The sequence below is a fragment of the Drosophila ananassae genome, chromosome 3R, assembly GCF_017639315.1.
Source record: "Drosophila ananassae strain 14024-0371.13 chromosome 3R, ASM1763931v2, whole genome shotgun sequence".
Lineage (NCBI taxonomy): Eukaryota > Metazoa > Arthropoda > Insecta > Diptera > Drosophilidae > Drosophila > Drosophila ananassae.
In genome coordinates this window covers 6811971-6839452 of record NC_057930.1, presented here as the reverse complement: position 1 = coordinate 6839452, position 27482 = coordinate 6811971, and the positions used below count along the sequence as shown (strand labels likewise).

At 38.9% G+C, this 27482-nt stretch overlaps 6 protein-coding genes and 1 long non-coding RNA gene across 9 annotated transcripts; 3 read left to right on the top strand and 4 right to left on the bottom strand.

The window, feature by feature from the left end:
* The first annotated feature begins 3260 nt into the window (after positions 1-3260).
* On the top strand, positions 3261-4777 carry LOC6503292 (early boundary activity protein 2). Its single transcript, XM_001967532.4, has one exon. The coding sequence runs from the start codon at positions 3441-3443 to the stop codon at positions 4581-4583; it is 1143 nt and encodes a 380-aa protein (XP_001967568.1). The 5' UTR covers positions 3261-3440; the 3' UTR covers positions 4584-4777.
* A 111-nt stretch (positions 4778-4888) lies between these two features.
* On the bottom strand, positions 4889-5892 carry LOC6503298 (probable NADH dehydrogenase [ubiquinone] 1 alpha subcomplex subunit 12). The gene is made up of 5 exons (XM_001967531.4): positions 5752-5892; positions 5596-5691; positions 5360-5537; positions 5220-5304; positions 4889-5160 (listed from the first exon to the last, which is right to left on the bottom strand). The coding sequence occupies exons 2-5, from the start codon at positions 5688-5690 to the stop codon at positions 5090-5092; spliced, it is 429 nt and encodes a 142-aa protein (XP_001967567.1). The 5' UTR covers position 5691; positions 5752-5892; the 3' UTR covers positions 4889-5089.
* Positions 5893-6041: 149 nt separating this feature from the next.
* On the top strand, positions 6042-6896 carry LOC6503293 (actin-related protein 2/3 complex subunit 5). The gene is made up of 2 exons (XM_001967530.4): positions 6042-6346; positions 6405-6896. Exons 1-2 carry the CDS (start codon positions 6134-6136, stop codon positions 6645-6647), a joined length of 456 nt encoding a protein of 151 aa, XP_001967566.1. The 5' UTR covers positions 6042-6133; the 3' UTR covers positions 6648-6896.
* A 538-nt stretch (positions 6897-7434) lies between these two features.
* LOC6503297 (dynamin-1-like protein) lies at positions 7435-11366 on the bottom strand. 2 transcript variants are annotated; one of them, XM_001967529.4, is made up of 8 exons: positions 11084-11366; positions 10125-10269; positions 9403-10067; positions 8652-9103; positions 8281-8593; positions 7988-8216; positions 7720-7931; positions 7435-7654 (listed from the first exon to the last, which is right to left on the bottom strand). In XM_001967529.4, the coding sequence occupies exons 1-8, from the start codon at positions 11183-11185 to the stop codon at positions 7598-7600; spliced, it is 2175 nt and encodes a 724-aa protein (XP_001967565.1). In that variant the 5' UTR covers positions 11186-11366; the 3' UTR covers positions 7435-7597. The 2 variants fall into 2 exon arrangements, with proteins under 2 accessions (XP_001967565.1, XP_014759115.1); XM_014903629.3 differs by lacking the exons at positions 9403-10067; positions 10125-10269; positions 11084-11366 and adding an exon at positions 9179-9217.
* Positions 11367-16785: 5419 nt separating this feature from the next.
* Positions 16786-17503, bottom strand: LOC6503296. The gene is made up of 4 exons (XM_001967528.2): positions 17444-17503; positions 17230-17385; positions 17002-17169; positions 16786-16941 (listed from the first exon to the last, which is right to left on the bottom strand). Exons 1-4 carry the CDS (start codon positions 17501-17503, stop codon positions 16786-16788), a joined length of 540 nt encoding a protein of 179 aa, XP_001967564.2.
* Positions 17504-23847: 6344 nt separating this feature from the next.
* On the bottom strand, positions 23848-25849 carry LOC116655424. The gene is made up of 3 exons (XR_004310517.2): positions 25753-25849; positions 24379-24530; positions 23848-24302 (listed from the first exon to the last, which is right to left on the bottom strand). It is a non-coding gene; the product is annotated as an uncharacterized LOC116655424 (long non-coding RNA).
* On the top strand, positions 24615-25948 carry LOC6503294. 2 transcript variants are annotated; one of them, XR_006507436.1, is made up of 4 exons: positions 24615-24719; positions 24892-25630; positions 25691-25756; positions 25814-25948. XR_006507436.1 is itself a non-coding variant. In XM_044716265.1 (3 exons), exons 1-3 carry the CDS (start codon positions 24693-24695, stop codon positions 25702-25704), a joined length of 780 nt encoding a protein of 259 aa, XP_044572200.1. In that variant the 5' UTR covers positions 24615-24692; the 3' UTR covers positions 25705-25758. The 2 variants fall into 2 exon arrangements, 1 of the variants encoding a protein (XP_044572200.1); XM_044716265.1 differs by lacking the exon at positions 25814-25948 and having other exon boundaries at positions 25691-25758.
* Positions 25949-27482: the final 1534 nt, after the last annotated feature.

Genomic DNA, 27482 nt, shown 5'->3' with positions numbered 1-27482 from the left:
TTTTCTTCTTCTTCAAAATGAAGCCAGTTTGCGTCGGTTTGTCGGTTTGTCTGTTTGCACTATTTTTATCTTAAAAATCCTGAAAAAAATTGGAAAATGTTTGTTACTATCATATGAGCAACTATTGTTCTACAACTTTTTGAAATACCTTAAGCTTACGTCAAAAAATTAAAAAAACTTTGTTAATGAAAAAATGCATAACTTTATAATTAAGAAAGATATTAAAAAGAGCTTTACACCGTTGAAAGGGGTTTTTAAATATCTATTTCACTTTCTTTGGGACCAAACGTCTATATAGTACACAAAAAAAAATACACTGAAAATAAACTTTTTTTTTAAGAAAAAAAATTATTTTTCAAAATTTAGTCGACTGACCCTTTTTTTTTTTTGCACGTGTAGATAGCTTTTGAGATGACGCAACTTTTGACATATCGCTCATATCTGGCAAAATCCGTTAACTCAAGATATAGTCCTGTAAGTGCAGCTACCCATTTTGTGCAGCCTCCTGTGAAGCTTGCATTTACTTATACATGTGTGTTTATTTGATTGGCAACTTTGCTTTTTGGAGTCTGCATATATTTGGTCTATACCCTAAAAAATATGGAGTATATCTTTTCAGATTTTAGATAATTTATTTAAAAATAAAATCCAAATAAAAAAGGGCTTAAAAAAGTAAAACGTAAACATTGACTCAAGTTGGACTCGAACCCAGGCCCTCCGTGTTAGGAACCACGACGCTCTCCACTCAGCTATCCTCGAACTTTGTTGCTTAATGGCAACTTTTGATGTAATTCTACTTTGTGTTTCAGTGTCTCATGTCTTAATGAGAAGACTCAGAAGATTGGTACTTCAACCGACCCGGTCCGACATTTCTTTCAGAAGTTATTCAAGAAATTCGATTTTTACAGTTTTTTTAAAATTAAGCCAGTGGGTTTGTTTGTCTATATTTTTTTCTTTGCAATACTGAATAAAATTGGAGATTTTTGTTAATGTCATATGACTCATATGATATGAGCAATTATTGTTCTACAACTTTTTGAAAAAGCTGTAAAAATCTAATTTCTTGAATAACTTCTGAAAGAAATGTCGGACGGGTCGGTTGAGGTACCAATCTTGAGGTCCCAAAGAAAAACAAGAAAAGAAAGCTAACTTCGGGCGAAGCCGAAGTTGATATATCCTTGCAGTTGTGCCATTTCCGATCGTTCAGTTATATGGCGGCTATTGGATATAGTTGGCCGATCCCTATGAAATTTGGCCAATAAGATTATTTTGCCCAAAATGGAATCTGTACCAAGTCCCATCTTTCTAACTTAAAAAACACCAAAGTTATGCCAATTCCGATCGTTCTATGATAGCTATAGGATATAGTCGGCCCATCCTTATGAAAGTTTGTACATAAGATATTTTCAAATATTTCAAAAATAAAATCCAAATAAAAAAGGGCTTAAAAAGTAAAACGTAAACATTGACTCAACTAGGATTAGAACTCAGGCCCTCCCGTATTAGAAACTCTCCACTCGGCTAATCTCGAACTTTTTTGCTTGATGGGAAATTTTGATGTAATTCTGCTGTATGTTTCAGTGTCTCATGTCTTAATGAGAAGAATGCAAAATTTTATGAGTAGAACGCTTGCATATGCCCCTACTGCATATGCATATGCCCCTACTGAGCATATAATGCATATAAATAAATGCAGCCACCACCGTTTTGGGCCAAATCATGGATTAAAAGCTAAAAAAAAACCAGGCAAACCAACTCCGCCAATACTTTTCTAATATTTATTATTTTATATCGCACACCCAAAATAAATTGTTACATTCAACAATTGGTTTAACTAGAAAAACTGGAAAAACGTAATTTCCATTTTTTTTTTAATTTTTTATCTTTGCGCATTTTTTTTTAGATATAATACATGTTTATTATATGATTGATCGGATATGCCATAAATTTTTTTTTTGTTATAAGTTAGAAGGAAGGAACTTAGTACAGATTGCATTTTGGGCAATCTTATCCGATTTGCAAAATTTTATTAGGATAATTGGCTTAACTTTGTTGTTTTTGAAGCTAGAATGATGGGACTTTTTATGGTTTCCGTTTTGGGCAATCTAATCCTATGTTCATAAGAATCGGCCAACTATATCCTATACCTGCCATATAACTGAACGATCGGAAATGGCACAACCTTTCTATTTTTAAAGATGCTTGGGGTGTTTCCAATATTTTTATTAGAAATTTTGTTGATGGTGAAATTCTCATAAGGATCGGACAACTATATAGGATCCGATATATATAATAATAATATAAGCTTCTGCTTAACTGCAAGGGTATTTCAACTTCGGCTCCGCTTGAAGTTAGCTTTCCTTTTTTGTTTTTTTTTTATAATTTATTATATAGTGGAACTCTCATAAGGATAGGCCTCTCATCTGTTAATTTGTTAAAAAAAATTGGTTTCCCACAACTACGAAAAAATGTTGGATCTTAAATACATTTTTGGGCAAATTTTTAATTAAAATTTTTAAACTAACCAAATTCCAAAACCTTTGTAAATTAAAAATACGTATAACTTCAGAGCCACTGAAGCTATAGAAAAATTCTTTACGTCTTTGGAAAGGTTTTTAAATTTTCCACCTTCTTGAATTTCAAAATCTATAGAGTTAAAAAAAAAAGAGTTTTGATGTTTATCCTTACAATTAAAGTATTGCTAACTGTGTGAATCGCCTGTCCAGAGGTTACTTCCATATATATATATTCTATATATTATGCGTTCTGTTTTAAATAATTGAAGATCAATATATACAAAAAAACAACTGATATCATATAAAAAAACCTCTTGACGAGGTAAAGTACCGGTGACGAACCTGCATGCGAAACCCAAAATATCTGATATCAATTTTAGTGACGATAATATGCTATATAGGTGTACAAAATTGCATATAAAAAATATTCTTGTTCGGCACGTGCAAGAAAAACAAAAAACAAATCAGTCACGTGCCGAACAAGAATATTTTTTATATGCAATTTTGTACACCTATATAGCATATTATCGTCACTAAAATTGATATCAGATATTTTGGGTTTCGCATGCAGGTTCGTCACCGGTACTTTACCTCGTCAAGAGGTTTTTTTTATATGATCATTAACAGTATAATAATAACTAAAATGGCGTTTTCAAATTATTTGGAAAAATAAAAGATTTTTAGGAATAAAATTCAAATTTAAGTGACTTGGTGTCCTCGGCAACTCTGTGGATCTTCAGGTAGGCTGCCATCTGGCACAGGAATTACCGTTAATCCGAGCTCATAAAAGATCATTCCAGAGAGGCTTCAACTAACGAAAAAAAAATATACATAAGTACATACATTCGCAACTACATTCGCGTATCCAGCTGTCAAAAATAACCCACCTTTTCACTACCTGTTGCTAAATCCTCGACTTGAAAAATGGCTGCCGGATTTAATTTCTACGAAAGTGATTCTTTTAACCCAACAAATAGCGAGACTCCTGAACTTTGCATGTCAGTCGTCAGGAAATCGGAGCCGCACACTTTTCACCCGCAGACTGCGATTCAACCTACCGTGCAGTTTTCGCATCCTTACCATCAGTACTTAAGCCAATTTGCGCCCAACTTTGTGCCCTACTACTATCGCCTGCTAACGCGGCCCATTGTCAAGCAGGAGGAGATGGACATCGAGAACTATATGAACTTCGAACTGGCCGCCCAGCAGACGGTGATGCGCCAGCGGAGCTTTAAGCCCTTGGGACAGCTCCAAATCCAGCCATTGATGCAACCACCGTTGGAAAGGAATCCTGTTAAAATTCAGCGTGCAAGAGAAGTCTCGCGAAATTCTCCCCCTGTACCCCAAAGGCGCATAATTAACGCTCAAATTGTGGCCATAGCCACACCTTCAGGTGGCATACAGGAAGTGAAGCCGTCAGTGAAACCTTTGCCTCCCGTGGAAGAGTCCGTCAAACAGCAAGTAGCCAAAATCCAGAGGAGTCAGCATCATTACGAAGAACTCTTTGGGCGACTTACCTCCATGTTGAGAACCTTAAATCAGCGGTATGATAACGATTACGAGGAGGTGCCCGCACCACCATTAAAGAGGCCGCGTCACATGTCCACCAGTTCTGCAGAATCGCAACTCCAAGATAACACCAATGTCTCGGACGCATCCTCTGACAGCGAAAGGCAATACCCGCATCGGGTACAAAGAGCTGACGGCAGCGCTTTTTACGTGCTAGGACCTAATGGTACGCAAATTACTGCAAACCAATACGGTGATGTTTTCTGGACGAATGCACCGGTGGCCACCAGGTGTCTCTTGAGCGCTGTATTCAGCAGTGATGAGCTTGCTACGCACACGCTCACAGGAAAGCCTTCTCCAGCGTTTTATGGTCGTGAAAGACCACCCAAGCTTCAATTGGATCAAGGAAAAGTGGAGGACATTGTGCTAAGTGTAAAAAGTCGCACGGGTGGGAAGGAACGTATAATCCGGGCCACCATTACAACCAAGTGCGCCGACACGGCTAAGAAATACAAGCGACGTGCGAAAAAGGCCCAGAAAGTCAAGGAAGAATACTAAGAAGCTGGATATAATCCTGCTAGATAATCTAAGACAAAATAAGTTAAATGTTTTCCAGGATCTCGACGACGTGCTAGAAAAAAGCGCTGAAACCTAATGTATTTTAATACGGGCACGTAATGTTTATTTTCCAATAAAATGTAGTGGTTCATTCACTGTGAAAACTGAAACTAATAAAGCACTTTCGCACTAAATTCTAAAATGTATTATTTTTTTGTCAAAGAAAAATGTGTTGGGACTTTGTCAAAGAAATGGCTAGGAAGTCTTGATTGGTCGGTGGATGAAATCGGAAATCTCATAGCTAATCAGGGCAGAAAAATTAGAGTATATTTATTTAATCATTATATAACATTCCATTTTAATGAAGGAATTGTTTTGAACGAACAGAAGTTTATTGCCCTTAAAGGAGGTACATTTGCATGTAAACGAAGTTGAATTTATTAACACAATTACGTGCATTCTCCAATCGAATCCATTGTAAATTTAAAATTATGAAGCTATACACATTACTCCTTCTTCGCTTTGGGATCCCAAGCTTCAATTTTGTTGGGCGTGGTGGAGTATGGATAGTATGCATCTGTAATTTAACAATAAATAAATGTACCTTTTAGATATTAATTTCGTTTATATTATTACCCTTGGTGCCGGAAAGATTCTCACTGTGGTCCGCAATCCACTTGTACGTGGGACGGCAACCATCCCGGATAGGCGGAAGATCGGTCTGGAAGTAACGGTTATTTTTAGGGATATTGAGCAATTAGAAGGAAAATACCAACTTTGTAATGCATCCAGCCGTACCATTCGGCGGGGATTTGGGAACCGTCATAGTCCATATTTACATGAGGTGCAAACTCGATCCAACGATTCCGTCCATAGAAGTAGTACGGGTTCTCAAAGTACTTGTTGCCGTACTTGTCGATGCCCACCAGCGTTCCAATCTTTAGATCATCGTTCCTTACAAATTTAGTTTTCTTTAGGAATCGAAGCAACCTTATATAAGAAGGAGACTCACCTATATAGCTTTAGATACGTCTGCTTAAGTCCACCGGCCTCTCTGATGATTTGAAAAAGCTTGCTCACCCGGTTGATGCCGAAAAACTTTGCCATGCTGTTGGATAGTGTAAATATTAGCTTAAATTTATACTAATTTCGGCTTCATTGTACTTACTTGTTTGTTCCACAAAAACAAAGTCAATCAGTTGAGTGACCAGAGTGTGGGAAAATACTAAGTGGGTGACTATACTGCCGCACTTAAATACTAAATAAATATGATATTACAGATGAAATAATATCGAAGGCATTTTTAAAACATTTAAATCAAAAACGTTTTATTTTGTAGTAAGATTTGTCAAATGAATAACCAACTGTAAAAAATGTTTTTTTATGCTTTTTTTTTTTTTTAAATACTTGGGGTAATTAATATATACGTATATATGTATTAAATATATATATATATTTGGTATTATTGAAATGAGCGGGCACACTGCCGGCTCTATCTTCTTCGTGAATCATTTTATTGGGTGGCAGAAAGAAAAAATCTTAAAAGAAACATGGCCAAAAACACATCCAGCAACGCTTTCCGCAAGATTGACGTAGACCAATACAACGAGGATAACTTTCGGGAGGACGACGGTGTGGACAGCGCTGCCGCAGGGCCAGACGAGAGCGAGATCACAACATTGCTTACGCAGGGGAAGTCTGTGGAGGCTCTGCTCAGTGCGCTCCAGAACGCCCCACTGCGCTGTAAGAACCAAAATGTGAAGGTACCTAGGAACTATTAAAAAAGTTAAAAAAGTCTTTTAATCAATCGCATTCTTTCAGGACCACGCCCTTAACATAACTCTGCGAGTGTTGCTCTCTATTAAGTCGACGCAAATCGACCAAGCCATTGACACTGTGGACCAGAACGACTTGATCGATGTGCTTATGAAGTATATCTATCGCGGATTCGAGATTCCTTCGGAGGGTTCCAGTGGACACCTGCTTCAGTGGCATGAGAAGGCCTTCGCCAAGGGAGGTGTTGGCTGCATCGTGAGAGTCCTGTCGGACACGAACCGTGCCTAGACGGGGCACCTCAATCAAAGGCTGTCATTGTTTCCCCATCCCCCTGTCTTTAGTCCCTTCGCGTCGTGGAGCATTTATGAATGCCGGCTTGGCGCTGTGGAGACCAATTCCTTCTGCCAATTGTCGATTTTCCGGGCAATGATCTGAGCGCCTCTTCAGTCAAATAGTCGGAATAATACAAATGACAAAGTTTTCCAAATTAGATCTTAACTGGTATTCAAGTATTAAAGTTTTTATTACGAAATATGATTAGCCAGGCAGTTTGAACTTTTCAATTTCCCGGTTTATCTTAATTTATGGAATATCTATTTTAAACTGTTCATCAGAAACTAATGCTTTAACTTACATACTTTCGATTGACGAAGATTAATCTAAAAATTCAAAGTTTCTTCCCACGACAGTCTAGATTATTTTTAGATTGTACTTAAAATTGAACTCCAATTGATTGGCGTACCGGTTGGCGTATTGATTAATGGATATCTTATCTTTAAACTTTAATAACACTTACCCTTCCTTAGTTCTGACATACTACTTCGTCCTCGTACTTTACGTATGTGTACTTGATCAGTGGCTCGTCGTCATTTGTTTGCCTCAAGATTTGTTTTTATACAAAAGACCAATTTTGTTTGTTTGAATCAACCTTTCAGCTTTTATTTGACTATTCAATGTGTAATAAGTGCGTTGAGTAACCTAAATAAAAACCAACCTACATGATTATGAAGCACTAGAGCTCAATGAAAGAAAATGCCAGGCGACTCCAAATACTCTGTAATGATAGGCCCAAAAGTGGTGGTTTGCATGCAACTTGATGATATTTTAGTGCTTGGGTAGGAAAACATTTAACAAAGTAGGAGAATTTCGCTTCAAACGCGTCTTCAATAAATAGTTTTTATGTTGCTTATATGTGGGGATTATTAAGTCGAAACTGATTCCGTAAAACTTTGCCCAGTCTACCACATGTGAGTCTCGCGGATTTCGCTGATAATGTGGTTCGCTCGCGTCAGAGCCTAAAAAATGTGTACATCGGTTAACGATTATTGAAAAATTCATTTTTTCATTTCAATAGACTAACCTTTAGCATGTCAGCGGCCTCTTTTCGGCGCACTGCAATATGGTCAGACTCATTTAGGAGCGTTTCAGCCCTGTCCGACTTATAGAGATGGGTAACCAGTTCGCTTTGCAAGTTGTCCTTAACGTAGTTAACCAAGAAATGCATTATGGCCTTTGGTACCGAATCTTGAATGGATTTTCTCACAATGTAGAAATACGATTTGATCAGACGCTCTAAAAAGAAAAGTATATTAATTTCCACGTAAGTTAGAATTCAATGATCATCTAACCGATGACATCGCAGTCCTTTTGCTCCTTGTCAGTTAGCCGGCGAGGGTTGTGGTTTGCCGGCACATCCGGAAGCAAATTGACTGGCTTCACTGGACTAACAATATTGTTGTGAACTGGCGTGTTGCTGGCCGAGTTTTCAATGCTGTCTGGTCGAATTGGAGCTGGTGGTAGAATATTGGACAGCCAGGTGCTAGCAGTCGATGCCGTCGAGTTCTCTCCAATATGATTCTAGCAATTTGAGAACAAAAATATGGTTTCTAATAGGACTTTATAAATATAGAATTTCATTCACCTGCTCGTGTGCATCATTTTGTTGGTTGGTTTGCAGCTGCTGTTGTTGCGAGGCCGAAACCTGTGGCGACATATGGTTGCGTGGTGTGTTAGCCCTTCGTTGGCTTCCTAGATTCATTTGCGAGTAGGGATCATTGTCAGTTTTCAGCAAACTTGGCACAAGTGCAGCATCCTTGTGGAAGTCGGGGTGCTTGGTGTTGATGTAGGCCAGTTCGATGGCCACAATGTTTTCCACCATCACATTGGTCGCTGGGAGCCGCCGCCGCAACAGTTGCGTGACGACATCCACAATTTTTTCATGCAGTTTTGGGAAGCTGAAATTAGGAGTGAAAATTAATAGTCACACAATCAAATTGAGTGGCTGTTACTTGCCGCATCATCTCCTGTTGCACTTCGTTGCCGCAATGCTGCACAATGCGCTGCATCTCCTCATGGATTAGTTCCACACAACGCAAGGAGGGCTCCTCAAGGCGTCGGATTTGTCGTTTCACCAGAAGCTCGAAGGATACTTCCGGAACAAAGAGAGCCGGCCGGGGACCTGTCGCATTCCTAATGGCCGTTAGTATATCCATTTTGCTTAGGCCCGCCAGCGGGTGAATGGAGTCCAGAGTGCGGCCAAAGGTCTCGTGAAATATGTAACAGATTCGGGCGCCACCGCACAGCTCTGTGGTTTCGATATTCCTCGCCGTACCCTCGATAGTGGAGCAGTATGCGCTGGCGAACTTGGTGATGATTTGCAACAGCGTCTGACTCTTGTCCGAAACATCCTCGCCATAGGAGTTTAGCAGCGATTGGAACTGCGTGGACATTATGTTTACACGGGTCTGCAAAAAGTGGAAATCACAGGTTATTAAGTACGTACGGTATATAAGTACGTCTAAAGCGTAAAAGAAACCAACATTGTAATCGATCCTGATTTCCATTTAAGAAAATATAATACTCGTTATCAATTTTTGATTATTTTGACGATTTCTATTATAGAAATTCTGTCACGAGGTTTGTTTATTTTTTTGGTTTGAAAGTTTCAGGAGCTTGATTTGTTTGAGAAAACATTCAAGTCACGCTTTAGGTGGCAAAGGTCGCTTAGGTGGCAAATACTTCAAATACTCCTCGTCCTACTCACCTTCAAATCTGGCAGACAGTCCCGGATGTGGTGCATCAGCAGCCGATTGAGAGTTTTGGCCAGGTAGGGTGTGCCGTTCCGAGTGGCTAGAGTGGGGTACTTCCTTTGCAGGAAGGCGGCCTCATCCTTCATCTGCTCATCGATGTGCTTTTGGTCCATAATGTCTTTTTGCGAGCGGTTCATCACGCCGATGATGCCTAGCTTGACAGGAATAACTCGGCCGCAGAGTATGTCTATGGCATCAGTACCGGCGTCCATCAGGTCCAGCTTGGTGACCACCGCCAGGGTGCGGCGACCGTCAGGATCCACGTCTTTGGCCAGCTTTAACGCCTCGCTGGTGGCCATGTCCGTATTGGCCGCCGTCACGGCCAATATTATTGAATTGGGGTTTTCAATGTACTTGAGCACCAAGTCTTTTATCTGCGCCTCGATGTCTTCCGGCTGATCACCCACGGGCACCTTAGTGATGCCTGGCAGGTCCACCAGCGTCAAGTTTACCACATTTGTGGAGAATATCTTTAGGTTTATGGGTTCGGGGCAGATTCCTTTGTTGTTGCCAGCAGCACGTTCCGTTTCGTTTTCGATTTCCTGACGAATCTCGTCGAAGTCCGTGTAGCACTTCTTGGAGTGGAGAAAACGTCCCCACTCCTCGGCATTGGAGGTGCCTATAAGTGGGACTCTATTAGGATCAATTCATTGTTGTTGTGGATGAGAGAACTTACCGTTTTCGGCAGAGCGGTTCTCGCGATCATCGAGGGGGCAGTAGATCAGTTGCAATACTAGGGGACGGCGGGTGACGATTCCGGTTCCACGCGGAAGAAAGGAGCGTCCTACCACGCTTTCGATGACGGAACTCTTGCCGGAGCTCTGTAAATAGTAGGTGTAAAAAACGCAATGAGTCTCAAATCAGAGCTGATAGGAGCCAATGCCCAGATAAAGAACTTCTTAAGCATGTGCAACTAGGAAATACTTTTAAGTCAGCAGATTAGCTGTGGTTATCTGGTACGGGCGGGGTTCTTCACAACTCACTACTTTTTATTGTGAAGTCACATTTGGAATTGGTCGCTAAACATAAAATGTGTGTTTATTTCCATTTTAATTCAAATGTGTGATACATGTTTATTATAATGAAAATATGTATATTTAACTTATAATTGTTGCAGGGTAGCCTAATATGCGTATAGGTCTTAGGGGGGGTTGACTGTGATTACAAGGGGCTCTCACTTTTCGTCACAACGAATTATTTTAGAGATCCAATCAAAGTACAATTAAAGCCGCGATCAAAACAAATACAGTGACAACTAATGTTTGTTATATAAAGATGTGTGTCATATTGTGTGTGCAGGAATGTGTCACAGCAGCTGGTTTTTTTTGTGTATAGAACACAGTGAGTATTGATTTTCCAAGGGGGGAACATTCCAACATTTATAAAAATAATTATGTAAATAAAAAACACTTGGCTTCATTCAGTCTGTTCCCTTAATAAGTTTTATTTGAAAACAGGAGCAAAAACATAAATAATAAAATGCCGGCAAAAACGCATCGGGTTATATAATTTTGCGGGCGTCTCAGAGACTGTCGAGGAAAAGTAAACTTATCCGAATCTTTTGAGCTCATTGGGGGACTTCCTTTTATGGGAATGGCGCAAATTTTTGAGCTTAGTTTTCTTCCATTCGCTTACCTGACTGCCGAGAACAACAATTTGGGGCAACTGTATTGAGTCGGAGCCCACCGTGTTGAAGACATCCTGCAACTTATTTATAACTGGAATTAGAGCCTCCATTTTGTGTGTCCCGGGTGCTAGAGGTGCTGCTGAACGCGTTCGACTCGATTCGCTGTTTATTCCTCGCACATTAAGGCTGTTTTATTGTTTTTTTTTTTGGTTGACGCGAGTATCTAAATAAAATTTGCAATTTCCAGGGCTGCACTGCGAATTTAGTCTAAGATGGCGGGATGCCACATGGTCGAAATTTGTTTGCCGCTTGAGCCCAATAAATTTCTGTTATCGGCCATACCTAAACTTGAATGGTTGGGCAACCCCTGAAAAGCTCTCGGGAAACAGTAGCTGATTTTCAAATATTAAGCTTTTCTAACATTCTAATGACTACTCTCTGTTATTAATGTGTCTTTTTATAGTTTTGTATGTATTTTTTACTCTAAGTACCTTTATTTTAAACACTAGGAAATGAGTTTATAAAAAATTTAACTCATTTAATGCATTAAATTGTATAAAAAAAATAAAATTATAATATATTATTGATGTTATGAGAACCAGAAAGCTACTGGGAAAACTGGGAATGAATGAAACTTTAACACGAGTAATTTTTCATACCACCGTGATGCAGCTGGTGGGGAAAAAATTCAATTTGCCAAAGTCAGGACGAGGAATTTCAATGAAACCTCAATGCTCGATTGAAAAATTTAACAAAGTGGCAGGCAACAATAGATTTCTCCGTTCCACTGGCCCGTCAATAGTTATCCTTGTTCGTTTTATGGATTTTATTTTTTGGCTTTGGCTTGACAAACAGAATGTGCTGTTGTGATGTTGAATGTACGAGTATGTGTACGTATGTACATATGTGGGCCTGGACCATTGTGCAAACTTAATGATATGGGCCGAAAACCAGCCCCACCCACGCACTCACACAACTTTATATACATCACAATGCATTGTTGGTAGCATCTCGATATATTCATCCATGGCAATAGATAACAAGAGTAAAAGTTTAGTTCTAGAACCGAAATCTAAGTACTCTTCTTCACATCCTCCAAAGGGGTTTCTAAAACTCGATTGAACATTCAACACTTTCTCACATGTCTTTTCTTAAATCTTTTTATGTGACTTTCAAAGAGGCAATTCTTGTTACAATCCCTGTTTTGTATGATTGATTGTCAAGTTACTTTTCAAATAATTAATTGGAAAAAAAGTCTATATTAAATCTCCTACGCATTATCATTATCTTTAAAAACTTATTTCGAAAATCAATCAAAAAACTCTTTCAAACCACAATTTTTCGAACATCTCTTATAAGGTTTGTCTATAAAGCTGACTTATTTAAATTTAACAAAGTCATACTTAAAATGATTCCAAATCGTTTGAGTTATGCTGCTGTCCCATGGAGTTTTCATATTCTTTTACCCTTATCCAACCCCCTGGGTCTCTGAGACTACAATGTAAATGAAATATTTTTGAAAATTTTAAGGAATAAACAAGTGTTTTACTCATACAAATTCTATGTTTTTTTCTATAGAACCTGTTAGCTTAACTCGAGCTAAATGTAATTGAAGCTTTCACTTAATTTTTTCTCTTATATCTAAAAAATTTAATTTATAGAAAAATATCTAATATATTTCTCTAATCATTTCTAACTAGGGCATTTATAAATATTTGAAAAAGACAGTAATATATTTTGTTATTAAACATACTTGGTTATTGGCAACATAAAGTGTTAAACTCGGCTGTGACCAGTTCAAAAGCGAAGTAGTCCAGTGTCCCCTGCCAATTTCTATTCCCTCCGCAAGAGTATAAAAAGCCAGGAGGACTTTTTAGGGGAGGGGCAGCAGCCAAGTGGTCAGAGCTAGTCGACAAACAAAATGCCAAGGAAAAGGGACAATCTGGGGGCTGCCTCAAGTGCCTTGGATTTGCATGTGGCCCGAAGGGGAGGGTCATGGTTGCTACATGAATTGGATGCTCCCATATCCTGCCGGGAACAGTGGCAGTGTGGGTGTATGTTTTCGGGGAGATACCGGGCTCATCTGTCGCTTTTATCGGTTTATATGAATGCTCGAGGATGCTTGTCGCCCAATACACTAAGCATTCAAAATTCGATAGTGGCCCAAATGGACCAGAATATTAGATGTATAGTAGCTCCCACTCAGTTTTGCATCATTATCATCTGCTCTATTTGACAACAATTCGCATTGTACATCCCCCAGTCAGCTTCTTTCGGCTTTCCCTGGCACACCGCTGGTAATTGAATAGAAAATGACAATGGAAATTGAATCGAAGTATTTTTTATAATTTGCCAATGCTAAGCTTTCGGTTTAATGGATTGTGAAGGTTTTCGAAGCCTTGTATTTCAAAGCTGTTTTTTAGATTTGGATTACAACTTATATCTTTTATAATGGATAGCAAGGTTATAATCTCATCGATTAGTAGTTCTTATCTATATAATTTAATCCATGAGTCAAGAAACTACTCTTTTTTCGTCAGAAAAGGGCACAAAAATTGGTTTTAAAAGGTAAGTTTATTTCTGGGAGTTTTTATACGATCTCGTAAAGTGGAGAATAAATCCTCTCCGACCCATAAAGAATACATATGATCCAGAGCAGTACAAACAGACGCTTCTAAATTGCCATGTCCGACCGTTCGTCTGTCAAAGTTTGTGTCAAATTTTTGTCACGCCGCTTCCGCTTCAAAAATTTAATCCTGCTGTATCGCCAGTTCAGGAGAGTAAGCTGCAAAAGTTTTGAAGCCGATCTATTCCATCGATCAGTTTTCATAAGTAATTCAACTAAATCAGACTATTTTTCAAGTTTATTCTACTACCGTCCTTCCTTTATTTAATTTAAGCCATATTAAATGAATCCAAATTAGTTAAGGTGGCAATTAAACTAAACAATGACTTTTAGATTTTCACATTTTACCTACGACTCTGTCTCCAGAAGGAATTCCTTCACTGTTCAAAGTTGTTCCATTTCAAAAGTCTCACTTAATTTTTGACAAAGCTGCAGATAGAACATTATTTTGTTTAAAATTCCCTTATTCATGAGACCGACACCAAAACTAAGCTTAATTATTCCACTTGGACTTCCGAGTAATCCCATTTTTTGGCCCCTAGCAAGTGGAGTTCTTTTGCATTTTCATAGATGAACTTTTCGGCTTCCAATTAACAAATTTGGCCAGCAACTTGCCAGGACACCTCGACTGGGAGGTGTGTGTATAAATATTTTAGAATTTCTTTCGTTAAATTGGCATTGTTGGACCGAGCAACTTTCCATCCTGGCCTGACAACTTGCCGAAATGTGCGGCATACGAAACTTCTTGTCTTGACAGTTATTGCCTCAGACAGGACCAAGACAGACAGAAGAGCTCTAGCCCGCCTAGCCCAAAATCCTCCCGAGGGGGCGGAATATTAATTTGATAATTTTACGGTTGAATGCAAATTCGGTGTCAGAGTCCTTTGCTCTCTAATTGACTGACGAATATTTAAAATATGAATATCAGATGAGGACGAAGTTCAACAATTGTCTGCTGGCTCCGCTTGCTTTTTTTCCTTTACGCTCTTGCCAAGTTGGATTAATTATGGAAATACTGGAGCTGAAGCTGAAGCGTCTTTTATCCCGGTGGGGTATTAATCATGTGAAAGTAATTTTGCCCATTTGCATGCGTTGCAGAAACGATAATCTTCATCCATCATTTTCAAGTGTTTCCGCAGGATTATAGGGCTGCAGCGATGCAAGGATCTGCAGGGTCAGGCATCAACTGGATGATGCGTCGCCTTGTCGTATCCTTTCCGGGCGAGTGTGTATGTGGGGAATCCCCTCATTATCCTGCGTCGTGTTGTCGTCAATTATTCTTGTTCTACAGACTGCCAGCAGCTGGCAGAACTTTGCATTTAGTTGATGAGCTTCTCCCATTTCCCGGCTGCCATTTTTGGCCAATCCAGCTCCGCTCCATCTCGTCCTGGCTTGGTCTTTTGTGCCTCGGCTTTCATCTTTTGGCTGACTGCCAGTTGATCAATGGGTCTTTCCATGGTGTTGCCATGCAATTACGAATTTATATTGCGTATACGCCATGTGGAAGCGACAGGGGAAGTGCCCCTACGACATCGCTCTCTCTCTCCTGCTTGCCTGCAGCAATAATGAACCATGAGAAGCTCCTCGAATGCCTGGTCTGTGGCCTGACTTGAGCACGGCTTGCAATGAAAGCCAAATAATTTCCGATTGATACTGCCAAAGTAAATTATGGCCCGCCCTTGAAAGGGAGTGTGTTTGCGGTATTTATTTTGTGGAAACTAAAATTTTTCACTAAAAGTAGTATAGGTATAAATAAAATGCTTCTTTCATTATTAATATGTAAATTGTAATGCCAATAGATTTATATTTTCTTTTCTCATTACTACGCATTAGCATTAGTGAGCCCATTAAGTAGCCGCAGAAAGTCGCAGTCTTATGGCAATTATCAAGTTTGGTAACATACCAGAGTCCAGTGCTCAGGGCTCGACTGCCTTTCCCGAATTTCGACAGGAAGATGGGGAACAGTTTAGCAGATGTCGTCGCTTTTGGCTCACAACTCGTTGGCCATTAATTTGCCTGAGAATGCGGCGGCTGCCAGATGTTGGCCAAAAGTGCGAAAGTATCGCGCATACGAGCATCCGTTTATTTATTTTTTGGAAAGCCGCTCTATGTTTAATTGGATTTGTAGCTAGGCAGAATTAGAACGCTCTGGGGGAACTGGTGGTGCAAGGATTATGTATATTTTAATATTCTCGAGCTGGATTTCAACACATGAAAAATTTATAACTCTTACAATAATTTTCCCATTTTAATTCTTCAACAAATAAATTCTATTGTTAGCCAGGAATAAACAGTTTTCAAATATAAGTCTTCAATGCTCTTGTTTTAACAATTTTCACAAATTAGAAAGTTTTTTGAAGTGCATCTTCTAGGCGACAAAAAGCAAGTGCAAATTTCACTTGAACTGATAATTTCACTCAATTTGTGTGCGCTGATGAGCAAAGTTTTCCCATTTGCAAGGGAGTACGTGTGCCACCTCCGCTGGCCCCGGCTTTTCCGACCCACCAGTCTCTACCTCGAAACCCTCAACTCCCAGCCCCCAACCACCAATGCAAGTTTTCATCTTTTCGTTCTCCTTCATCTACTGATGCTCCTCCTGAGATGATTTCTTTTTGGAGACGATGTCGCTGACTTGAAGGTGCCAATTAGGGATTTCCGCCTCAATTACTTTCGCGAGCACACGAAAACCAAGTTTGTATGATTTTCGCATGACAGACTCGGGGCTTACCCCCAGTCCCGCCCAGGGAGTGCCTGCTTCTTTGCCCGGAGCACCCACTTCCTTCAAAATGTAATTGCACAGAGGGCGCCCCCAAAGTGAGGGCTGTGCGTGATAAAAAAGTCTCATTTGCATTTTACATCTCATCTGGAGGTGGAAAAAGCTGAAATAGTTCATGTGGCTTTCCAAGAACGAGTTTCTAGCTCATTGATTGGTTCGCCGAGCACGTTAATGTGATTGAAAATACGTTTGTGATGGAATATTTAAACTATCCGGAAGTGAAATGTCTAATGGTTGAATCAATTATTTCTAATGAGGGAGATCATTTAAATTGTAAAACAAAATCTTATTACAGTTTATAATACATTTTATGACAAAGTTCCATAAATTTTTATTACAAAAGTACGAGCTCTGGACCGAAACCAAGTGGTCTCGAAGAGATAATCCCCTTCTGGGAAGGGCAGAATTTTTGTCATACGGTGGTTCATTATTTCTATGGAAAGTTTGTCCATTATGAGGTCGTGCTTAAATGAAATAGTTTTTTTTTTTTTAATTTTTATTAGAATTTATATTAGTATACTCACATTAAAGGGGCACGAGTGATTGAGATTCGAAAAGCTCTGATATGATTCGAAAACGAAGTTCGCCACTGGGTTCGATTTTCGGTTGTTAATGAATTTGCAAAAGTCAACTGTTATGTTATAGAGAAACGGCTTGTATCCATTGTACCTTTTCCACATCACCAAGTTGATCTGATATGCAAGTAAAAAGTATTAAAAAAAATACTTGCATTTGTGCCTCATTTCGATTACCAATATTTTAGTTATGGGCAGTTGGTAAAGTTGCAGTTTGGCCGATAAGTATTTGTAACTGCGATTCACCGACTTCAAAAAGCAGTATTCAAATTCCCCGAATTTTTTGTCAAATGAAGTGCAGTTTACGTTTGTAAACTCGAATCGACAGCCCGCCTAATTAGTGAATCAAGTAACGTTTTTTTTAACAGGCTTTTTAAATATTTAATCTTACTTCCAGGGGAAATTTTGCAACTGCAACTAGGAGCATCACAAAATAGAGTCTGGAGCACATCTTGGATTGCCGATTCGGTAAAAAACACTGACATCGATCGCAATAAATGTATTGTACACCCATCATTTTCAATTTAAAATAGCTTAGAATTATTTTTGGTAATTACCATGTCGATGGTCAATTTTTTAAGATATAAATTGTATAATAATTGTACTAGCCTCACAGTTGGAAATATTGGACTTGGGTAATACTCTCATACTCTCAGTATTAGGTTTGGAGATGATATCTGATATGTTTTGAAACATTTATTTATAATTATTATCTCATTTATAACACCAAAAAGGTAAACAATTTTAATGGGTAATGACACTTTTTTTCTCTCCATACGAGATAAAATATGTTAGTATGTTGTTTTAAAGATAGAATATTTACATAGACAGAATATTTGCTTGATTTCGTCTCAAATTCACGTCACGTCCTTGTTAGCTGACAAACGAATAGACTAGTTTTTTGTTTATGTTACGTGTACCAATATTACAGGGGTAATGTAGATCCAGAAACTGTCAGTGTCGTCCTCCCAAAGTGGCAATCTCCCCGAAAAATAACATAAATTTTTTATTGTGAGGAAACTTTATTCTAATTAATTGGACTTAATTTAATTTTAAATTGATCTATTTTTTCTAAAAAATATCGAAAGAATAACTTAAAACTGAAACAATATCTAAAAAAGGCGATAATGGAAGTACATAAGTATAGATATGGGAGTATATGTTTCGGTTAGATCCTAACACACCTTTAGTTTCTTTATTAAGTTCATCAGTCCTTAAATTCAATGGTTCAATCCAAACCTGCCAAGTTAAACTTTGACTAATTAATGGAACTTAGTCTATTATGGCAGGTTACCAATATATCTCGAAGAAGCATACATTGTACTCAAATTTAATTATATTCGAGTGACCCAGGAGGCCTATGTAACCAGTATCTAGAGCCTCGGATCCGTTGGCTCCTCCGTTTCCAAACACATCAAGCTGAGAGCCTTTCAAATCAAAATCAATATCGGGCTAACGACAAAGGACACCTTTTGTCAAGTCATTCCAAAAGGCCTGCAAACCGAGCCGAGCACTTAACAATATTGCATTGCAACCGAAGCTCAGGCGGTGTGGTTAGATCGAAGGAATTATTTGTTGGCTGGGAGGACGAACCAAAGTGTGTGACGATTTGGGATTGAACTCTTAGTCTGTTGGTCCTTCGTCCGCAACCCTACTCTTCCTTCCTACTCGTCATCCTCCTGCTTAAGTGTAATTAAATACACCCGCGTCCTCCTCCGCTAAGGATTGCTTCTCATCAAATGGATTGATTTATGATGATGCCTCCGCCGTCCGACGAGGCATGACATAATAAATCGCTATGTCCTGGATCCCTTGCCGGCTCCCTTGCAATGACAACCATGGATCCCCGGCACACATGAGCCACGGCCAGATTCGGAAATTAATTTGCCAAAACTTTTGCCAGCTCAACTCTCAAATCTCGCATCTCACATTTCGCATTCTATGCGCAGTATTTATATTTATTATTTAATTTCGCTCGTTGCTGTGTACTTTGGCGCATTTTCATGCTCGACTGCTGCTGCCTTTTCTTGTGTTGACGGCAAAGTTTAATTTTTATTGTTGTTTGACTTTGTTAAATGATTTTTATTGCCTTTCTTCGGAAGCCGCCGGGCCATACGGTCCATGGGTCGGGCGGACGACCAGGGGAAAGCCTTTGTAGGAATTTAATAAAACTGCTGTGACCATATTGCCGGGAAAACAGTGCACAAAGCTCCGATTTCTTCTTTCGTCAGCGGACATCTGGACGACCACCCAACCAGCCCATCAAGAGCCTTTCCTTCGTGTCCTCATTGCGCTTGAATTTATTCGAGTCCCCCGTCGAGATTGACGGTTCGTCTTGAGCTATGAGAGTCATTTGATTGCAATGTACGTACTTACGGTTTGAAAAATACCACGCCCAGCCGACCTCCAGTTATGAGCAACTTGTGGAAGCTCTGAAAGGCAGTCCTGGTGGAAAACCACAACAAAGTGAGCCTAGGTATGCTCTCGTCCCATAAAAGTTTACTTATAAGGTGCAAATTGTTGTCTTTCTGAAGAATGTATTCACAACTAAAAAAATAAATATACACTCCGTTTATTCCATGAGCATATACTGAATCAAGAATTCACAGAATCCAAAACATAAATGTAGCATTCAATTATTTTCTTTCAATATAAGTAATAACTAATAATAGGCAATAATAGTATATTTACAACTAAATAGTATTAATAGTAAGTATTCAAGTTTCTAGTATTTATTTTAATTAATTAAAAAGGGTTTTTCTATAAATATGTGTATCAAGTGTAGTGTATCTTGAATGACACCCCAGACTCCATCAGCCAAAACACTTGGCGTCACCGCAGAAATGTACTTCTCAAGTCTGCGGGCCTCCTCAAAGGAGTTTGAAAGGGTACGCAGAATATTTAATTAAATATGAGAAGTTGGACGGGTTCCTGCGAGCTTTGATCTTTCTTGCTTCAAATAATTGACTAAAATGTGGTTTTTCCCAAAAATTATTTCAAACGTCTTAAAAGGTGCAACTTTTTATCTCATGTGGCCTGGGATATCCGGGACCATTAATTTGTCTATACACCAACGCGCCACGGGAATGATTAATTGCACATTTGTGGAATCCAAATAGAGTCTTTGTCAAATGAATTGCATAATCATTTGTCAATTACAAGCTGTCAGGTAGCTGGCAGTCGGAGCGATGTAGTTCGATGCTGAATCCAAAAAATTGGAACGGGTCATAAAAGGCTGGAAAGCGCACGATGTTCGGACTAGAAGGAACATCTTCCATGGACGTGATGCATTTGTTTAAACTCGATTGTTATGGATGTTTGCACTAGTGAGCGGTATATCTTTTTCAATGCCTGCGTCAGCCTGCGCTCCTCGTCTGCGGCGTTGCCGTCCCATTTACCCGGCGATTGTCCTGAGAAGGACATTGTACACATTGCGTCACTGCGAGAGATACGCCCATTGTTCGGTAAAACAAAGCCAAGCTCTGCGACATTGTGCCTTTTCTGAACCTTTTGCTTTGCTTCAGCTCTGGCCTCATAGTTTTAATCTCACTAATGGCAGTGGCAGCCGAACGCAAAAACAAAAAATAAAAAGTGCAACTGTTACTAAACCCGGGGGCGCAGGGCTCCAAGTCGATGGTTCCAAAGGCCGCGTGCTTATGTCAGGAAGGTCCTTTGCTGCACACGACAATCTGAGTACACCACCCTCAGAGAAATTCAAAAGACAAAGCACCAAAAGACAGCAACCATATTAAAAAAAATTTTATTTTTCAAGTGAAAGCTTTATTTTATGAGGAATATATTATTCATAAAATATTATGAGTATAATTTTAATGGATAACAATAGCAAAGTAAGACCCAAAAGTTACCTTTGGTCATTAACACATTAGTTATTAAAAACACACTTTAATTAATTCTGTATAACTCTTACACCTCTTAGTATACGATCGATAAGCAAGACTTTAGCAAAAACACAACCCACTTTTTCCGATGTCGGATAGGATCGAGGTGCGCGCCCGAATAAAAAGCTTACAAGTATATGCCAAGACGTTGCCGCACTTCTAGCTAAATAGGCGTCTATGATTCACAAAAAAACACGCTTCAAGTACGTACAGGACTTTGTGTTCCCAACGAAAGAGGAGAACCAAAAGCTTCCCATCTCAAGATCGGCTCATGAGAACCCAAGGGCCCACGGGTCGTATGGGAGATAATACATAATGTTAGGAACCCGGTTAAATGTAGATTGTGCGCAGCACTTATTAGTTAACACGACTTTGATTTTTTTTTGTGAATAAATGCCCTAAATTCTATTCCGTTTTATGAAAAAAAATAACGCAAGCTTTTTTAATTATTTATTGTAATTTGTAGCCACTCCTAAAAATGTCAAGGCGATTGGTCAATTCGTTATTTAGATATCTTAATAGCCAAAACGCGTTTGCAAGTTTATAAATGCCTTGCCGTTTTAATGAATTTCTTTGCATTTATACATATGCTCGATTTCAAAACGGCATAACCCCCTTAAGTGTAAATAACAATAACAAATAATTTAAATTTCAGCACATAATGCTAGAAATATTAATCAGTTTAAGTATTCTCACTTGAATATGAAGTAACTGTGAGTATTTTTCCATATGGTACTCCATATGGTATGGAGTATGGGAAATTATAATATTTCCAGCATGGTGACCGAAAGTTAAAAAGAACGAAAATATATTCCAATATCTATCTTTGCTGGTCCAATAGAAATGTATCAAATGATTTTTCATAATCAAATAATTGGGTCCCATAAATAAACGAGCCTTGTTCCTGCTATTTGGCTTCGGTCGCCAGGTGAACTCGTCCTATTTGGATGTAATTAAGTTTGTTCGGTCGGCGTCATAACGCATTTCGAGCAGGATGGGGGAGGTCTGCTGGCTTGTTTATGGCTGTTGCTGTTTTCGATTTAACTGGGGCCAGGATGCCCCTCAAAGGCCTCCGGTGCAGCAGCACCCATATTCCCTCTAGTTGTCGCGCTGGTTGCCTCCGCTGTTCAACACGGCCACAATGGAATGGCTTCACTGTACAGGAAAGAGGATAGACAGGCTGGGCCAGAGGCAGGGCAGGAGGAGGCTCCGGGAAATGGGCTAGCGGAGCTTTACAATTTACACATTAATTATGAGCAGACATGTGTTGTAGGCGTTTTGGCTAGGATCCCGAGTCGTGCGGCGCGGTAACAGGTGCCTTGGTTCCGACTACCTTTGCCCCTTTGGCTACAGTCAAAAAAATAAAATTACTGGGTACACGGGGTTGTTACTGGGTAACAAATTAATATAATTATATTTAAAATTAAATTACTTCGTTTTAAAATGCCAATTTAGTGATGTAAATATAAACTAATCGGTTCCATAATAAAAAGAAAATAATGTTATAAATAGGCAGTTTATAAATGACTTCCGACTCATTTCGGGCATAAATAGCTCAGAATAATTGGTATTCAAGAGAGAGAGCAATTTCTACATTTGAATGTAGATTAATTTTGATTCATGAAAATTAAACATTAATTTTGTGTCTAATTCGAAAAAAACAAAAAAAGTAATGCAAGCAAGTTCTTCCAGTGTAAAAAGTATGCAAATTCAGGCTGGGCAAAATATGCCCCTGGCTGGGTTTTATGGCAGCGAATTAATGAACGCAGCCAACGAGGCAGGCAGCAGCAACAGCAACGAAAACAACAACAAGAACAATACCGGGAAGGGTCATTATTTTGGCCGTGTCCCTGCTCCGACTCCTCCAGATCCTGCGCCTTCTGCAACTCCTGCGCTCCAATGCAACGGCGCTCGGTTACCGGTCAGCTTGTGGCTCCGGAAAGTACTTGCTTTGCCGCGCCTACGAGCCCATGCACCCACCGCCCACTTCCTCCTGTGCAATAATAGGAATAATTTATCACCCGGCCCGGACTAAAATTATGCATGGACTCAATTGTGCGTGAAATTAAATTTTAAGCGCAAACACGACGACTTGTCGACTCGCCTCCTGTTTACTTCAATAATTTGGCTAATTCCTCATGTGAGCCATCGGGCAGGTCGGCCAGGGCGGCCCGCAAATCACCAAACCCAAGTCTTTAATTGAAAATATTTCGCATTCCTTGGCGCAACCACTAATGACACAAAATGCATATGGTTTGCATTGGTTTCCCGACTGATTAGAGGTGGCTTGGGTGCAACAGTTTAGGCTTTAAGCCTTAAGTTTGCTGGTAAATATTTAATGAAAATTATTATTCATCGCACTCAATGTTTTGGTTTATCTTCAGAAAGTCATAGTTTAAAATATTTTAATAGTCTTAAGAGTGATTACATAATTTTATTATAAAAAGTTATACTGTATATGGTCAATCGTTGCAATCATTTTTACAATACATTGTATACATTGCATGCATAAATTGCACATATTAATATTTTTCAAAAAAGTGGTTCTGAAATATAGTATGATATTCTTACTATAATATTACAATCTCTAACGTGAATATTTGTGTGAGATGTCAGAGGCATGGCAGACACGAAATACCAAACTCTTCCATTGCATTTTTGTCGCAAAAGTAGCTTTGATTGCTTTAAAAATAATTTATTGAGTCAATTGACTTTTGCAGTGGAGTCTTTGCAAATAAACGCACTGCAATCGAACTTACAATCACCACAGGGAGCACCGCCCCACCCCCTGTGTGCGGTGGGACACACAGATACTCACCCACACAACGGCGCAGTTGATTTGATTGTGTTGACTCTGCAGAGAGGAGGAAATAAACTTAAGTGCAGCGATGGGTTCCTGAGTTTTCAGATTCGGTTCCATTTGAAATTTATTGCGGCCGGAGTTCGTTCACATGGCATTGAGTTTAACTCACATTGAATCGAATGGGGAAACTAGTAGGAGTAATGTGCCGCAAGAGGAATATAAATATGAGTAAAATAGTGAGCCCTGAACAAGTTCTTCCTTTCGAATCAAACCGAAATAGCTAACAAGAAACAAAGCCCATTAAGATAATCCCCGCACATTAGTAGAAAGCCGATCAATCAGTTATATGGCAGCTATATAGTTGACCGATCCCGGCCGTTCCTCACTTTTGACCAAAATTATAATACCCTCTGCAAGGGTATAAAAGTATAGAACATAAAATAGATTTATTTACTTACAGCTTTTAGATATACAATTTGCAAGTCCCCTTTTAACGTGGAGAACGCAATCGAAAATATTTTCCATTTATACAACTCCTTTGGGGCATTCTGTAAAAAAATAATAATCAAGAAATATGTACATATGTAGGAAGAAGAAAGGAAACATTTTTCAAAAAGTACTTACTTGCATATCTTTAAGATGGAATTCGTCGAATGCAAAAAAAAAGGGCTCCGCCAAGTCTGCAAATAACTTGAAATTACTGGTGAACAGGCAATATCCCTGTTCCAGAATGTCTTCTTTATTTTTCATCCAGGCATCAAATGCATGGGTGAATCCTATTTGAAAATTATTCAATTCGCGTAAATAATTCATGTTGTTAGTGGTGAGAAATGTTGCAAATGATATTGCCACATAATTTTCGGTATCGCGTGTGGTAAGTTTCACCCACATGGTAAGTTTCGCAACAAGCAGCAGCGTCGTTTGAAGCAACAAATTTTATGATGTTTTCTCAAAATACAATTGGTGTAAGTTTATAATTTTAATTTACATTTCCGATATATATATATATCCGATCCGATATATATATGTATATAATAATATAAGCTGCCACTGCAAGGGTATGTACATATATCAACTTCGGCTCCCGAAGTTAGCTTTCCTCATTAGTATGATACATTTTTAAATTACATTTTTCAGAATTTCTACTTTATTTCTTCCAACGAGGAAATGTTAAAAACGATTCGTGAGGAAATCATTAAGAATGGGTCATCAAAAAACGTGCCCCGCCCCCCGGATTCCGCGGATGCATCGGCTCCAGAAGTGGCCAAAAAGAGGCAAGAAGTGGCCAAAAAGAGGCAAGAAGTGGCCAAAAAGAGGCCAGAAGTTTCGCCGGAGAGGATCGCGGTAACTCCTCGGAGGTCGCCCAGTCCCCTTGGAGAATTAAGTAATGTAATGAGTCCTTTGCCGAATCTTCCGAGCCCCCCCCGTGCAGTGGAGGATAATTTAATTAATTTATCGGCCACGCCTCCTCGCAAAAGAAGGAGGTTCCACCCCACAATTTTTTGGAAGCCGGAATCGCACAAGGACGGCAGTGGTCGAGAGTGGACCACATTAAAATATCAATGCGAAATTTGTTTTAAAATTTGCCAAAAACCGAAGGCATATGAGAACCACATAATGTTGTGCAAAAATGATTGCAAAACAGTGGCTTGCAAGTGGTGCCCCTATGTCCAAAAGTCCTCCAATTTGGGAAATCACTGGAAGAGGTGCATAGGGGGGAAAAAATTGTATATCCCCATTGGGGAACAATTGAAGCAGCGGAAAATGTGGTCCGAAATGAAGGACACGTCGGGATCGAAATCGCAAGTGGAAAGTGTGGCCTCCACCCAAGATTTTGGATTTTCGGAAACGATGCAGTTCGTCTTCAATTCCATTGGTAAGTAATTTTTCGACATTCATATATGTATACATTTTAATTTATTTCTTTTATCAACAGATGAAGACTTTTGAAAAAATATTGCCCACGGAGAAGTTACTTCCTTTCGTGTTTTATTTTACCTCTGTAAGTTTAAAGCTGAATTATAATATTCGAAATGCTAATATAATTGATTTCTTCCAGCGCTGAAAACCCGATCCAGCTTTCACATAATCCTGCCCAGCTTCGACATTAATCTTGTCCAGCTTCGACATTAATCTTGTCCAAGCTTCGACATAATCTTGTCCAGCTTACAACAACTATTTTACAGAATTTCCCTGGTTATTATTATCTGCATATACATACATATATTATCTGTACATATATATATATATATATATATATATATATTTTGATTTTCGTTTTAGTGTTGAAAATTTCTCAAATTAAGCTGTTGAAAGTGTTGAAAATTTCTCAAATTAAGCTGTTGAAAGTGTTGAAAATTTCTCAAATTAAGCTGCTGGAAAAATAAATTTTTTTTACCACAGTCTGTCTTTTAACAGCCTCCTAACAGACTGGCTAACAGTGTCGCTCTTATTCAGCGCTTGATTTCTGAACTCACCACCAGGTCTTTTCATAATGATAGCCTTGTGGCTCCGCGGCAGGCATAACTACAAAGGGCTATCGCTTTGTGGTCGTGTGGACTGTATCTCGGTCGCCTCCTCATTTCAGGGTTGTGCGTATAAGGTATAAGAGTTTGATAGGATTGATATGATTTACAAATAATCATATCTGAGAGCATTCGGGGGTGACGCATGATCATGTGTATGTATGTATTAAAGTTCCTCACTCTAAGATATAAAAATATTTTTAAGTAGTTAAATTCGTAGAAAAGCAACTCACAAAAAAGAAAAGGACACCAGAATTTATGGATGAGATCGGAATATAAATACCACAAAATATTTGTGTAATAATTTTATTTATTGGCGTATGGTTGCGGGAAGATGAAAAATGTGTATCAATCCACAGGCAAAGGACACTGCCCATGCAGTGTGTATTTTATAGTTTGGTTGCCGTTTTTCTAGTTGCAGGGAGTTTTTCAAAGGATTGCTGAGAACATTGTTGCTTTTGTTTTTCGCCCAAAATCCATGCCATAAATAATGCGATATTGAATATAGAAATGGTTTCTTGCAAAACAAGTGTAAATCATTCTTTTGGTTCGTAGCCATTTGGATTAAGAAAAATCATTTTGAAAATTGATTCCCGGGTGAACTTCCGAAAAGCACCCACGCCCGATTTTTATTATCAATAAATGTTGCTATTATTGAGGAAAACATTTTATATAAAGTCAGCCAATTATGTATAAAGTTGTTTTTAACTTTTTAAAGTTAAAAATGTCATTTCACTAATTTTCCCGGAATCAGCACCCCAATATAAGACTATTGAGAATATTCGAAAAAGATCGTGCGTGGGTGTTTTTCAGAAGTTTATTCTGGATTCCCTATCCCGTCCACCATTTTATAATTTAACAACATCAATTTGGCAGAAAAGACCCGAACTTTGTTGTTTCAGTTGCGATAATTTGTATGTCGTCTCTTTCACCCATGGCGCTTGTGTCCTCCCATGGTCATGGCTTAATTAATTTATTTAATTACACTCACATTTGCATTCATTTTTGAACAGCCGGCCATGCGCCATTGTGCGGTACTCCCGACTGTTTATGTTTCTCTGAAAATGAATAAAGTTGAATGAAAATATCAGCGAATTATATGTCTGCCCGTATTTTTCTCCCCCCAATGCTGGTGAATGGGAAAATCAATTAGGCAATTAAATTGTGTGGAAATAATCATGCATTTGTTTCAAATTAATTGCG

Excerpts from the sequence above, each read along its gene's own strand:
- LOC6503292 (XM_001967532.4), top strand. The coding sequence starts at position 3,441 with ATGGCTGCCGGATTTAATTTCTACGAAAGTGATTCTTTTAACCCAACA.
- LOC6503298 (XM_001967531.4), bottom strand. The coding sequence starts at position 5,690 with ATGGCAAAGTTTTTCGGCATCAACCGGGTGAGCAAGCTTTTTCAAATC. Across the intron at positions 5,305-5,359 it reads ACGGCTGGATGCATTACAAA|ACCGATCTTCCGCCTATCCG; the intron begins GTTGGTATTTTC and ends CGTTACTTCCAG. Across the intron at positions 5,161-5,219 it reads GAATCTTTCCGGCACCAAGG|ATGCATACTATCCATACTCC; the intron begins GTAATAATATAA and ends GTTAAATTACAG.
- LOC6503293 (XM_001967530.4), top strand. The coding sequence starts at position 6,134 with ATGGCCAAAAACACATCCAGCAACGCTTTCCGCAAGATTGACGTAGAC. Across the intron at positions 6,347-6,404 it reads GTAAGAACCAAAATGTGAAG|GACCACGCCCTTAACATAAC; the intron begins GTACCTAGGAAC and ends GCATTCTTTCAG.
- LOC6503297 (XM_001967529.4), bottom strand. The coding sequence starts at position 11,185 with ATGGAGGCTCTAATTCCAGTTATAAATAAGTTGCAGGATGTCTTCAAC. Across the intron at positions 8,594-8,651 it reads GTGCAACAGGAGATGATGCG|CTTCCCAAAACTGCATGAAA; the intron begins GCAAGTAACAGC and ends TCCTAATTTCAG. Across the intron at positions 7,932-7,987 it reads AAAGGACTGCGATGTCATCG|AGCGTCTGATCAAATCGTAT; the intron begins GTTAGATGATCA and ends TTTTCTTTTTAG.
- LOC6503296 (XM_001967528.2), bottom strand. The coding sequence starts at position 17,503 with ATGTGCTCCAGACTCTATTTTGTGATGCTCCTAGTTGCAGTTGCAAAA. Across the intron at positions 17,170-17,229 it reads TGCCCATAACTAAAATATTG|ATCAACTTGGTGATGTGGAA; the intron begins GTAATCGAAATG and ends CTTGCATATCAG. Across the intron at positions 16,942-17,001 it reads ATCACTCGTGCCCCTTTAAT|CACGACCTCATAATGGACAA; the intron begins GTGAGTATACTA and ends ATTTCATTTAAG.
- LOC6503294 (XM_044716265.1), top strand. The coding sequence starts at position 24,693 with ATGATGTTTTCTCAAAATACAATTGGT. Across the intron at positions 24,720-24,891 it reads TTTCTCAAAATACAATTGGT|AATTTCTACTTTATTTCTTC; the intron begins GTAAGTTTATAA and ends TACATTTTTCAG.